Consider the following 14,755-nt stretch of genomic DNA (forward strand, 5'->3'; position numbering starts at 1 on the left):
AAAGTGAGACCACAAAAGAGTTAGCATGATGCAGAGTTTTTGGGAACATGTAATGGCTGTGCAAACATTGGAATACTGATCAGGGCCGGCCTTAGGTGTTCAGGCGCCCTGTGCGAGCTAATTTTGTGGCGCCCCGCCACCCCCACCCTTACCTAGTCCCCTGCCCCCCTTAATTAGACCCAGGGTCACCCATATCCAGTCCCAGTCCCCTGCCCCCCTTAATTAGACCCAGTGTCACCCATAGCCAGTCCCAGTCCCCTGCCCCCCTTAATTAGACCCAGTGTTACCCATAGCAAGTCGCAGTCCCCTGCCCCCCTTAATTAGACCCATTGTTACCCATAGCCAGTCCCATTCCCCTGCCCCCCTTAATTAGACCCAGTGTCACCCATAGCCAGTCCCAGTCCCCTGCCCCCCTTAATTAGACCCAGTGTCACCCATAGCCAGTCCCAGTCCCCTGCCCCCCTTAATTAGACCCAGTGTCACCCATAGCCAGTCCCAGTCCCCTGCCCCCCTTAATTAGACCCATTGTCACCCATAGCCAGTCGCAGTCCCCTGCCCCCCTTAATTAGACCCAGTGTTACCCATAGCCAGTCCCATTCCCCTGCCCCCCTTAATTAGACCCAGTGTCACCCATAGCCAGTCCCAGTCCCCTGCCCCCCCTTATTTAGACCCAGTGTCACCCATAGCCAGTCCCAGTCCCATGCCCCCCTTAATTAGACCCAGGGTCACACTTACCTAGTCCCCTGCCCCCCTTAATTAGACCCAGGGTCACCCATATCCATTCCCAGTCCCCTGCCCCCCTTAATTAGACCCAGGGTCACCCATATCCAGTCCCAGTCCCATGCCCCCCTTAATTAGACCCAGGGTCACCCTTACCTAGTCCCCTGCCCCCCTTAATTAGACCCAGGGTGACCCATATCCAGTCCCAGTCCAATGCCCCCCTTAATTAGACCCAGGGTCACCCATATCCAGTCCCAGTCCCATGCCCCCCTTAATTAGACGCAGGGTCACCCTTTCCTAGTCCCCTGCCCCCCTTAATTAGATCCAGGGTCACCCATATCCAGTCCCCTGCCCCCTTAATTATACCCAGGGTCACCCTTACCTAGACCCCTGCCCCCCTTAATTAGACCCTGCCCCCATTTAATAAAAATAAATAAATAAGAATAAATAAGAAATAAATAAATAAGAACAGCGGTACTTACTTTGAAGGCTGCTGCTCGCCTGCTCCCCCCCTCTCCCTGTCTGCAGAGCACCGGCCGCCGCGCCGCCCTCACACATTGAGCGGATCCTTCCGCGGCTCTTTGTGAAGGCGCAGCACTTGGACCCTGCGCCTGTGCATCTGCGCCCCCAGCTCCTCCTCCACGCTCCGGAAACTGACCGCGGGCGCGGCTCAGTTCTCACAATCTCGGGCCGGCCAGTGACAGAGCGACTGCGAGCTGTGTCGGCCGCCCGGCGCCCCTGTTGCCATGGCGCCCTGTGCGGCCGCACAGCTCGCACACCCCTAAGGCCGGCCCTGATACTGATGTATTGTGGTAAAGGTTTTCCCTGGACTGACTAAGGAAGGGAAAGACATGACTGCTGCCCAGGAAGGGGGGATGGATTAAGGGGGATACATATTTAGCAAGTAGGGACTGGTACAGGGCCGGCGCGTCCATAAGGCGGCACAGGCGGCCGCCTTAGGGCGCACGGGCTCTGGGGGCGCAAGATTTCAGTGACCGGCAGGAGGGAAGCTCTCCCTCCTGCCGGGCCACCATCTCGGCCCCCGGTGCTGCGTGCGGCTGTGCTGTAATCAGACGCGGCGAGGGAGCTCTAACCTCTCTGCTCTGCTCCCTCGTGCGCTGCCTGTCTGCTGATACCGCGGGAGCCGGAATATGACGTCATATTCCGGCTCCCGCGGTATCAGCAGACAGGCAGCGCGCGAGGGAGCAGAGCAGAGAGGTTAGAGCTCCCTCGCCGCGTCTGATCTCAGCACAGCCGCACGCCGCCCAGCAGCCCCACTGGACCCCAGGGAAGGATTCATCATCCACACCAGCTCTCCAGGTAGGGAGGCTGGGTGGAAAATATTTATTTATAAAATAAATAGTGAGTGTATGTGTGTTAGTGTGTGTGAGTGTATGTGTGTGTGTGTGAGTGTGTGTGTGTGTGAGTGTATGTGTGTGTGTGAGTGTATGTGTCTGTGAGTGACAGAGTGTGTGTCTGTGAGTGACAGTGTGTGTCTGTGAGTGACAGTGTGTGTCTGAGTGACAGTGTGTGTCTGTGAGTGACAGTGTGTGTCTGTGAGTGACAGTGTGTGTCTGTGAGTGACAGTGTGTGTCTGTGAGTGACAGAGTGTGCTTCTGTGAGTGACAGTGTGCGTCTGTGAGTGACAGTGTGTGTGCGTCTGTGAGTGACAGTGTGTGTGCGTCTGTGAGTGACAGTGTGTGCGTCTGTGAGTGACAGTGTGTGCGTCTGTGAGTGACAGAGTGTGTGCGTCTGTGAGTGACAGAGTGTGTGCGTCTGTGAGTGACAGTGTGTGCGTCTGTGAGTGACAGTGTGTGCGTCTGTGAGTGACAGTGTGTGCGTCTGTGAGTGACAGAGTGTGTGTCTGTGAGTGACAGTATGTGTCTGTGAGTGACAGAGTGTGTGCGTCTGTGAGTGACAGAGTGTGTGTCTGTGAGTGACAGTATGTGTCTGTGAGTGACAGAGTGTGTGCGTCTGTGAGTGACAGCGTGTGTGTGTGAGTGCGTCTGTGTGTGTGCATGTGAGTGTATGAGTGTGTCTGTCAGTGTATGATGAGTGTGTTTGTCAGTGTATGAGTGTGTGTCTGTCAAATCAGTGAGAGTATGTTTGTCATTGAGTCTGTGTGTGACTATCAGTGTGTCTGTCAATGATGTCAATCAGTGTGGGTCTGTCAGTGTCAATGAATGAGTGTGTGTCAGATCAATGAGTCTGTGTCTGTCAGTGACGTCTGTGTGTTTGTCATTGAGTGTGTGACTGTCAGTGTGTACAGAGTGTAGCGGAGCGCGGTACAGGAGCTTCTGTTTCCTGTACCTGGCCAGACTGACAGGAGGTGCTCACAGAGAGAGCACTCCCTGTCAGTTCGGCCGGGTACAGAAAACTGAAGCTCCTGTACCGCGCTCCGATCCGCTACACTCTGTACACACTGACACACCAGGAAGGGGAGTGTGACCACTAAAGGGGTGTGGGGTGCACCAAGGGACAGGGAGGGAATGGGAGAGAAACACCAAGAGACAGGGAAAAGAGGGGGTAGGGGAGAAGAACACTAAGGGACAGAGAAAGGGACCATTAATGGTCAGGGAGGGGAGAGGGGCTGGTTAAGAGGCACATAGGTGAAGATGTTTTTTTGGGGGGGAGGGGGGGGGCGGAAAAATGCATCTTCGCCTATGTACCTAAAAATCCAAGCACCGGCCCTGGACTGGTATATAAGGGAATCTGGGGGTGGGCCCTTGCCACTCAGCAGGAAGGAAGATATCTAACAGGAGCTTTTCCACCCTCCCTCCCTGTGATGGTCAATGTTAGTAGCAAAGTGGTGGTGTTGGTGGAGTCTTTTTCTCTGTGTCTGGTTGTCTCTGTTTTGTTTTGTCACAGCGGAATACCTGGCCAGCGCATGGGAAGGCAAGTTCCAAGTCGGATTGGGGAGTCGCAGCATGCTTGGGCTGAAGGCGGAAGGCAGGCTGCTTTGGACTCTGGTAAAAGGATGTGAGATCTGTCTGATGGATGAATTACCCCATCAGCTGACAGTTGGTATTAATGCTGGTCAAAAATGTTCAATAAAGCTGTGGCCGTTGCCCTTATCCATTATACAGGTGTTGTGTGTTTATTGGGCAACGGATGGGTTCGTGGGTCTGCAGTCATGTGCTATGCCACTGACAGAAGAATAATCACATGACACACCTGGCAGAGCCCACATGACAATGAAACAATGCACATATATGACAGACCTGAGAAAACAAAAGCATGGAAGTACAGGACGATTTTTGGTATGAAAGCATTAAAATGCTTAAGTCAGGAACATAATTGCATACATAAAAGCCAAGTCACCTACATGCAGTGGTGTATTTTGGATATGTGCTGCCCTAGGCAAGTTAAAACTCGGGCAACCCCCATCTAAATTTGCCCCGCCTCTACATGTTTAAGATGAACACGCAGTTTGACTGACATACTCTGACACACCCATTCACTGACAGGCACACACTTGCAGATTCACATACAGTGACATATATTCACTGACCGACACACACTGGCAGACACACATGTTCACTGACAGACACACACACTTACTAACAGATACACACTCATTTACAGACATATACTGACAGACACACACACTCACTCGGACACACAGTGACAGACATGCACACTTTCATTCACATACACACTGACAGACAGACACACACACACACACACACACTCTCTCTCACTAACAGACACCCTGATACGACACATTCACACACTTACAAAGTATTATAGCCATTTTAATCCACCCAGCCTCCCTACCTGGGGTCCAGTGGAGATGGCTGGGCTGGTGGCTGGTTGCTGGTGTGGTGACTGGCTGCTAGGCTGGCTGGCTTGGTGGCTGGCTGCTGGTCTGGCTGGGCTGGTGACTGGCTGCTAGGCTGGCTGGCTTGGTGGCTGGCTGCTGGTCTGGCTGAGCTGGTGGTTGGCTGCTGGGCTGGCTGGGATTATTAAGCGGCAGGGCGTGCAGGCAGGCGTATAGTTGTGGTAGCGAGGGAGCTGTAATCCTCCTGCTCAGCTCCCTTGCGCGTTGCTCAGTGATGCCAGGAGTTGGGTGATGTTATATCCCGGTTCCCAGCATCACCCGGCCGCCCTGGAAGCATTTCAAAGTCTTGGGGGGCCCTAATGTGGCCAGCCGGCTAGCTCTTGGGCCCCACATTAAAGAGGCTAACAGGGCATCTGCCAGGGCGCTTAGGGGACGTTTTTTTTTTTGCCGCCCCCCTAAATGTGCCGCCCAAGGCAAATGCCTTGTTAGCCTTGTGGAAAATACAACACTGCCTACAAGGGAATCTATGTGGAACAAAAATTATTTTGTCTCCTTGGGGTTTGCAAATGAAAATGTAATCTGTAATTTTCAATCATACGTTGCATGGGCGTCTTCACATTGGAGGTCGCCAAGATTTTATGCCATGTATCAAGAGCTAATATCTGAATATTCATAATAATATTCAGGGATATTATTTTTAATATGTGGGGTAATAGCTTTTTGATCCAAGGAGAGATCTGACTACCATTCTGTGGTCAAGAAGGAATTTTTTTTCCTGGTTTGTTGCAAAATTGGAAAGAGCTTCAAACTGGGTGTTTTGGATTCCTATGAATCAACAGCAAAAACACATGTGAGCAGGGCCGGATTTACCACAAGGCCACCGAGTCCACGGCCTTGGGGCGGCAGGCAGACCATTCTCTTGCTATGTGGGTGAGGCGGACAGGGGAGATTTTCCCAGCCAGCGTCTGAAGCGTTGGTACTGAATAGAGGGAAGCTCTCCCTGGCCTGTATTATAACAGTGTGTTGCTGCAGGTTAGCTCAGCAATGCTCTGATACAGGAGGTGTCTGCACCCACTGGGGATGCTGCATGCTGCAACTCCTACTGGACCAAAAAGAATCAGGATTCCCACCTCCATGGCTCAAGGTAAGGGAAACATACTGCTGAATGGCTGTCAATTGAGAATATGGTAGAGGGGGTGCAATAGATACAGTGACAATTTTAATAAATGTGCAGTGAAATAACAATCCATGAAATGGAAGAACCATAGTGATGCTAAGTGTGGACCTTGTAATTACACATCGTCAGGGTTATTAAAGGGAGAATTCAAGCTGAATTCAAAGTGAATAGCTGACCTGGAAAAATGACCTAAATGGGCTATGCTTTCAGTTCGGCTGCTGTGACCTTAAATCTGAAATTCACTTTGAATTCACCTTGAATACTCACTGTAGTGAATAACCATGTAAACCTGACTTTTGGTTTTATTCTGTCCTGGAAGTTCAAAATGTCAAAATATTAATTATCTGATTTCACTTGGCAAGACAATCACAAGGGCATAGAGACCAGCAGTTCAATTGCTTTGACCTGTAAAATCTACAGACCTTCCTTATTCATACTCCATCATTCCATACTGTAAATCTGTGCTAAACCCACACCGTGTAAATAAAATATGTAGACTATTAACACTTGGAAAAAGCAAGTAAACAAACTGGGACGTGATATCGAGACTGAGCCCATCGGCTGTCCCTCACACTTAGGACTCCCAACAGCCTCAGCCAGCTCCCATTGGACCCTAGGGAAGCCACTCTAAAACTATGGCAATAATGACTTGAGTGTGTGTATCGGTGTGTCTACATGTCACAGTGTATGCCTATCTCAGTATGTGTGCGTATCTGTGTGTGTCAGTGTGTATGTGTATTTATGTCAGTATATCATAACTTCCAAGTGTCTCGATTTAGGAAGGGCAGTCCCTCTTTTGAACCCAAATCCCTCTTCCACTCATTTCTATGCTTATGTCCTTTTTTTTTGGAGCTTAGTTTTATTTGTATGTTTGAATTCATACCAGAGCTCCACAGCAATACTATTCACAATAGTGTGTTTTTAAACTTTAATAAATGTGTTTAGATATCAGTATGTGTACGCCCCAACTTATACCCGCTAAAATTGGCCCAAAGCTTTCCCTGCCTACATTATCAATTGCAAAAGCTATGCAGAGATCTGCTGGTATAAGCTTGTAAAATAACATGAAACATTGGTGTTCCTTCTATATGGACTGGTATTGTTCTTTTATTATTTGTTTTATCTTATTGTTTTAACCACTGTTTAAATAAAGTACTTTTTTTACATATGTCCAGTCCTTGGATATATTATTTTATTTTACTGTTCCAACTGGTTTTCTGTTCTTTTTGATCTAAGCATTACCCCTCAATTTAATTAGCAGTTAGTGAATGTCTAACCTTATGGGTGTTTTCTTAGGCATTGCACACTAAAGCCTGGATGAGTTTCTCATAAATGGTTACTTTATACTTCTAATCTGTAACATCCTTACCCTACTGGACTTAAAGGACCACTATAGGCACCCAGACCACTTCAGCTCAATGAAGTGGTCTGGGTGCCAGGTCCCTCTAGTTTTAACCCTGCAGCTGAAAACATATGAGGGTTAATCCAGCCTCTAGTGGCTATCTCACTGACAGCCACTAGAGGCGCTTTCGCGTTTCTCACTGTGAAAATCACAATGAGAAGACGCTGGATGTCCATAGGAAAGCATTGAGTAATGCTTTCCTATGGGCGGTTTGAATGTGCATGCGGCTCTTGCCGCGCATCCGCATTTGGATCTGACGGCGGCAGGGGGAGGAAAGATCACCAGCGCCGAGGGAGCCCTGCGCTTGAGAAAGGTAAATGGCTAAAGGGGTTTTAACCCCTTCAAGCCAGCGGAAGGGGGGCCCTGAGGGTGGGGGGGACCTAATGATCCTATAGTGCCAAGAAAACGAGTTTGTTTTCCTGGCACCATAGTGGTCCTTTAATATACAAGTTCCAAGTAGTTCACTTTCTAAATACCAGGACTTGAGACCCTTTCTATGGATCTCAGGTGATATTTTGTTTATATATTATTATTAGGGCACAAGCCCATACTGACTAGCTTTTAATTAAGCTATTTGCCTCATTGAGGGGTTATCCAAACATATATGAATTTCTGTTCCTGTTGCACATCCCAGGCGGGGATCAATCCACCAACAGCCCACACCACCTGAGCAGGTCATTGCTCTGATCTGTGTACGTAGGACTATCTATTTTACTATACATTTGTTCCTACATATTGTGCTATTCGGTATTTCTTTTTTATTCTTCGCTACCTCTGATGTTGAGATTATTGATCCACACTGCTTTCAACATTTACCCGTGGACGTGGAATATTCTATCCAAGCTTATACCAACAGAGCTCTGTATAGCTCTTAAAATTGTGAGCGTTTCTTTGGCTCCTGTTTTTAATTAGAATTACAATGTCATTGTATGCTACATATTGCACTATTATTGGTCTGTTACTCTCTTTCATCCTTGAGATTAATTCCTCAACGTTACTTATTTTAAAGGTGCAGTGTACCTTTTTTATTCTTTATTTTTGGGCAGAGGTAAAACCTTACAGAATTCCGCACAGTGCCCCAATGGCAGTTGCTAGCGTTCCAAGCAACATATTATAACAGTGGTTAGGCATAACAAACATTGTACATTTTTAATGTAAAGTAGATTAGGCAGTCGTGTAGTACCAGTTTAGGAAGATTGACTAATCGAGGGGGCTGACTAGTAATTTAGGTGCATATAGGCTAACTGTTTGTTTGAGCGCTAGTGGGTGGGTGTCCTCAGGTAGCCGTGTTCACTTTGCGGTGAGCCGTGAACCCTCCAGCTATCCAAGGAGGTGCTGTCTATGGTCTCCCTTGGGTGTCTATTCGTCCCTTCACAGTGAGTGCGAAGTCGATAATGGTATGTATGTGGGTGGCTCCCCGTCGTACCACTTTCTTTTTTATTGCATGCTCATTTTTTACAGGCTCACCCCTTCATCTTCCCTCTCTACATTATTTCCGCTACTGGCTAAGCCCATAAATAGAGCCTATTTAAACATAAAGTTGTAACCTAATATTATATCAACATTTACCTTACATGGATCCATACATAGGGAGAATCTGATCTGGAATCAGAATGTCTGTACAACATTCTTCTATAGCAACCTGTTTGCTAAATTCCCAAGACACCATTATTCCGTACCTTACTTAGTCACCTATTATCTTCACACAGATTGACTCATATAATAACACACTAGGGTTTCAACATTAACCCCTTAAGGACCAAACTTCTGGAATAAAAGGGAATCATGACATGTCACACATGTCGTGTGTCCTTAAAGGGTTAAAGGAAAACTTGTGTCCTGAAATGTAGATGTTTAAAAAATATACTCCATACACCAAAACGGCTTTAGTCTAATGAAGCAATTTTGCACTATAGGTCATGCCCCTGCAGTCTCCCTGATAAACTATCTGCAATTTAGGAGTAAAATTACTTTTATTTCTGTTTACCGAGTCACTGACGCACACAGCTTAGATGCAAAAATGACTTCAACTTCAATCTGATCTTACAGCATAGTGTGTTTACTTCAAAAGTTCGTATGTTCTGTTGGTAATTGAACTTTAATGACACATAGTAAACTGTTGCATTCTCTAGCAGGCAATTAACAGAACAGTATATATGAAATTCTAAATTAAACACACTGTACAATACAGAAATCCAAAATCTTCAGACACTTATTTCAGAAAGTGTGTAGGGAAGCTTTGTGAGTGTCAGCCTGGGAAGAAGTGGCTGTGGCTGTATGAACAAAGTAATTTGACTCCTAAATGGCAGGGAACTGAGCAGTAAAACTGCAGGAGTACTATATATATATACCAAAATCACCTAATTAAGCTACGTTAAGTTGTTTTGGTGCATCTACAGTTCAAATTTCTGCATACGTTAATTCTTCAATAAGGATGAGTTTTGGGTGCTCTAAGATGAATATGTCATCCTTACAGTGTGCGTTTCAAATAGCAAGGAACCTATTTTAATAGAAGCAGCCATTTTACTACCGTTGCAGACGTAAACCGACACATCTTAAAAATAATGAATAAAGCCAAACACTCATTTTTAATCTGCAAATACTGCTTGTAAAATCACCATTATTGATATTAATTTTAGATGCATATTTTGGCCCTAACCAAAGGGCCATCCAGGTGTCTTAGTTTACCTGCTTCAGGGATTTAAAAAGGGTTATAGGATTCTAAATGATCCCCAATTAAAGCAAACATCTACAAAGATTACAATTACAAAAAGTTGCTGCACAAAATAAAACGCAAGACGGATGATGCCTTTGTTTGCTAATACATATATATATATATATACATATACACATATATACATATATATATATATATATATATATATACATATTATGACTATAATTAATATGATGATTTTATAATAAGTAATTGTAGAGGAAGGGCAACCGGACTTACGGAGGAAATATTCGGCAGTGTCTGCTTCATAATCTGCATCCTCCGGAAAGTGGTCGATCTGTTTGCACACGCCCTTAAAATTACCTGGAGAGAGAGAGATTGAAGTGTCAGAAATCTGTGGTGATATATAGTTTAACTTTACAAATTGACGGCTTCCCCTCTCTCCCACTCTCCACACCCTCCTCCCCCCGAGGTAAAGCACACATATCGGGGAAGCATACCTTTAATCACCTACCATTATAGGTTCTTAGATCTTGTAGTACACTTGCTCTAATAGTTAGTAATCGTGATTACATATACCTTAGCAATTCTAAGCCACAAGCCATATTCCATGTACGTAAGTCTTACCCCTAGCTAAAGCTATCCTCTAGCATAATACAGATTGTATGGCTAGTAAAGTTTGCTTCTCTAAAAATAATACCATTGAATGAAAAAAAAATGATTTATTGGTTTTGTATAATCAACAGTGGAAAAGGAAAGGGGAGGCAATATACAGCAGAGGCATCCTTAGTATGAGGTTAGCAATACATGGCTGTCTAATCAAAGACGGTAAAACTTTTTTTTAATGTGATGCTCCATGTTCTTTTAAATAATTAGCAAATTAAATCACAATCCAGTTCAGTCTGCATAGGAAGAGGAGAAGCTAAAACAATGCGGGAAATTTATCAAAATGTTCCTTACACATCGGTCTCTTTGACTTGTTCGTATTCGTTAAATTGTTCTATATTTGGTATCAAACATGTCGGCTATTACATGCCTAAATTTTGCACAGAAATATCCGTTTCGGACAAGGGAGACTGTCAAATTTATATTGGCCGATAAAAGAAAAGTGAAACATAGTAATTCTCTGTTGAATAAAGAGACAGCAAGACATATATATCCATTGCCTTACCGAAAAAATGGCATACATTTAAAAATGACAGTTATGGCACAAAATAAGCAACAGATGAAAGAAACCGACAGATCTAATAAACTGTGCCAAAAAAACTCCTCCTCTGCTTTGCTCCATCTATGCTTACTGCCAGGTGGAAAGGCTGTTTTTATTTATTTTTTCCAAATGAGAGAAAGGGCAAAGGTTATAAAAATGATTAACCAGGGGCCAAGATGAAGGGTATCAGGTCCAGAATAGAGAATGTGAACGTTTGCAGGCCTCCTAAACACACATTTGTTAAATAAAAGGAATAAATAAACAATGTTAAAAGTACAGGGAAGAAATGGTTTACATTAAGAGCAAAAAAACTAAACAAAAAAACACTCGCACAACAAACTTTTTACTATTGTAAGAAGATAACGTAGGATGTGCTTTAAGAAAGACATTCGGAAAAAGCAGGTAAGGCAAGTATATTTCTAGAGTAGAGCAGTGTACATGTACAAAACCTAATAACTGCATTGCATGCCCATTCATAATTCACAAAATTGAAATTGATGCCTGATACTTAGACTCTCTATGTATTTATGGACAGAGAAAGCAAAACATTGATACAAAAGCAGTAATGCTTAGAATGGGACTGTATTAAAAGGACACTGTTAGCTTTAATTTTGTGTATAGTTCATGCCCCTACACTACTTAACTCTCTGCCACTTGGGAGTTAAATCACTTTGTTTATTCATGCCTAGTCACACCTCCCTGCATATGACTTGCACAGCCTTTCCTAAACACTTCCTGTAAAGAGTCCCCTAATGTTTACACTTCCTTTATTGCAAATGCTGTTTAATTTAGAATTTCTTATCTCCTGCTCTGTTAATAGCATTCTATACACTGCATGCGCCTCTTGTGTGTGATTAAAGTTCAATTTACAGAGCAGGAGATACAAACTTCTAAAGTAAGTTAACATCTGAATAAACATGAAACACTTTTTTTTATGCAGGCTGCGTCAGTCACAGCCAGGGAAGGTATGACTAAAGCTGCATGGACAGAACTAAAAGTGATTTGACTCTTAAATGGCAGATAATTGAGCAGTGAGATTGAAAGGGCATGATCTATATACACTATATACACTAATTAAGCTATAGTTGTTTTGGTGACTATAGTGGCCCTATAAGTGATCAGCTAATGTTGATTTATAAACAAGAGAGACCCCCCACACACATTTAAGATGGATAAGTTTGGTTTGCCTACATTTTGCCATTTGGATTTATTTCACTAAAATCATTTAGTGAATGACCCTACTTGATTCACCAGGGAAGTAGGTCCAGCCTATCAGTGGAAAGTAAATTGATGATGTAGCCATATATGGATACAGGGCCGCCACCAGAAATTTTGGGGCCCCTGACAAAGCACAAGGTCTGGGCCCCCCGCCCCATCCCCCTGGCCCGCCCCACCCCCCCCGGCCCACCCACGAGTCCGCCCACAGGACTCTTACCTAGTCCGCAGACAATGATGCAGGACTGAATGTGGTGTGTATAGTGGAATTAGAATGTGTGTAATGGATGTAGTGTTTGTGTGTATTAGATACTGTTTGTGCAGTGAATGCAGAGTGTGTGTTTGTGTAGCGGATGCAGTGTGTGTAGTGGATGTAGTGTGTTTGTCTAGTGGATGTAGTTTTTGTGTGTACTAGATGCAATGTGTTTAGTGGATGTAGTGTGTGTTTTAGACGCAGTGTCTCTGAATAGTGAATGCAGAATGTTTAAATGTGTGGTGGATGTAGTGTGTGTACTGTGAATACAGGATGTTTGTGTAGTGGATGCTGTGTGTATAGTTAATGCAGAGTGTGTGTCAGTGTAGTGAATGCAGAGTGTGTTTCAGTGTAGTGAATGCAGAGTGTGTGTTAGTGTAATAAATGCAGAGTGTGTGTGTCAGTGTAGTGAATGCAGAGTGTGTGTGTTAGTGTAGTGAATGCAGAGTGTGTGTGTTAGTGTAGTGGATGCAGAGTGTGTGTGTTAGTGTAGTGGATGCAGAGTGTGTGTGTAAGTGTAGTGGATGCAGTGTGTGTGTGTTAGTGTAGTGGATGCAGAGTGTGTGTCGGTGTAGTGAATGCAGAGTGTGTGTCGGTGTAGTGAATGCAGAGTGTGTGTCGGTGTAGTGAATGCAGAGTGTGTCAGTGTAATGAATGCAGTGTGTGTGTTAGTGTAATGAATGCAGTGTGTGTGTTGTGTAGTGAATGCAGTGTGTGTGTTAGTGTAGTGGATGCATAGTGTGTGTCAGTGTAGTGGATGCAGAGTGTGTGTGTTAGTGTTGTGGATGCAGTGTGTGTGTTAGTGTAATTAATGCAGTGGGTGTGTTAGTGTAATTAATGCAGTGTGTGTGTGTTAGTGTGTTTATTAGTGTATGTATGTAATGTAATGAAAGGTATTCCCCCCTCCCTGTTTCTTACCTTGTTCAGGGAGGGGGGAAGATCCTTTGATCCCTGGTGGTCCGGTCCGGTGGCATTCTGGGCCCCCCGGCTCCCTGTATTTGCAGAGGGGGCCCAGCGGACTGCAGGAGCACTTTCCAGGATTTCCCTGCGTCTAACTCCCGCGAGATGTGGTGTGCGCGCCGCGCGGAGCGTTGCCATGGTAACCCATGGCAACGCTCTACCGACAGCACATCTCGCGGGAGTTAGACGCAGGGAAATCCTGTAAAGTGCTCCTGCAGTCCGCTGGGCCCCCTCTGCAAATACAGGGAGCGGGGGGGGCCCGCGGCTGCACATATATATAGCGATGATCGCTATATATATGTGCAGAGTGTAATTGTGGGGCCCTGGACTGCCAAAGCAGTCCGGGCCCCCCAGGACCGCCGGGCCCGTGACAACCGTCACGGTTGTCACCCCCTGATGGCGGCCCTGTATGGATATTAAATAAGGACTTGCAGTTGCGATGACTGGGGTTTGGCAAAACGTACTTGATATATGGTTTGTTAAACAAAAACATGGAAAGAATAGGACAGGAACATAGTGAACTATTTATCTTCCCCATTGAACATATCTCAATGCCACTGCACCACTTGCTATGAGCACATGCCTCGTGTTTCTGTTGGGAAATGTGGCCATGCTGCTGTAATGGTTAAGGAAGCACATAATGTACGGGTCATTACTTTCACCTGTTAAATGATGTAGTGAAATAAAATAAGTAACATGTCCTAGAACTCAGTCTCCAGTGGTGATGGTCCAATTACTGTGCAAGTGGATGTAGGGGGTTTGTGGTTCCACTATCCCTAGATTGTAATCTTATCTGAGCAGAACGTCCATTTGCTTTTGTTGGCCTAAATTTACTTGTTTAATTGTTTGTTTCATTTACATATTGTACAGTGCTGCAGCGTATGTTGGAGTCTTTGACCTGAAAACAAATGCACTGTACTCAGTGCTGATTGTTTATTTTGGAAGTTCCTATACTCACTGTAAGAGGAAACATATATCAGAGGAGATGGCAACCGATTCAGTGGTAACATCACGCATGTAAATAGAGCGGTAGCGAGGAATAAAAAGGAATGAGTAATTAGGTAAAGCTTAAAACTGCATATACTGCTGGGCTTAGCAGTGATTCATATTAGGGTTCAATGTTCACCTGCGATCTTCCATACACTCATGCGCAGTGCTTCTCGTATATATTTGATTAGGTCTAACCGTTAAAGGGACAATATAGTCACCAAAACAACTTTATCTTGAAGCAGTTTTTGTGTATAGATCATGCATCTGAAGTTTCACTGCTCAATTCTCTGTCATTTTTTTGTTATATCATTTTTGTTTCTCTGAATGCAGACCTAACCACACCTCCACTGGCTGTGAAAAAAATGGTTTCATT

The 14,755-nt window shown here is 44.9% G+C and overlaps 1 protein-coding gene across 1 annotated transcript in view; it reads right to left on the reverse strand.

Moving 5' to 3' along the window:
• CACNG2 (calcium voltage-gated channel auxiliary subunit gamma 2) overlaps window positions 1–14,755 on the reverse strand; it is a 100,358-nt gene that overhangs the window by 13,169 nt on the left and 72,434 nt on the right. The window contains exon 2 of the mRNA XM_063427447.1: window positions 10,037–10,120. Coding sequence (XP_063283517.1) covers window positions 10,037–10,120 — 84 coding nt within the window. The remainder of the gene's footprint in view (window positions 1–10,036; window positions 10,121–14,755) is intronic.

This window comes from Pelobates fuscus, chromosome 7 (genome assembly GCF_036172605.1).
Source record: "Pelobates fuscus isolate aPelFus1 chromosome 7, aPelFus1.pri, whole genome shotgun sequence".
Taxonomy (NCBI): Eukaryota; Metazoa; Chordata; class Amphibia; order Anura; family Pelobatidae; genus Pelobates; species Pelobates fuscus.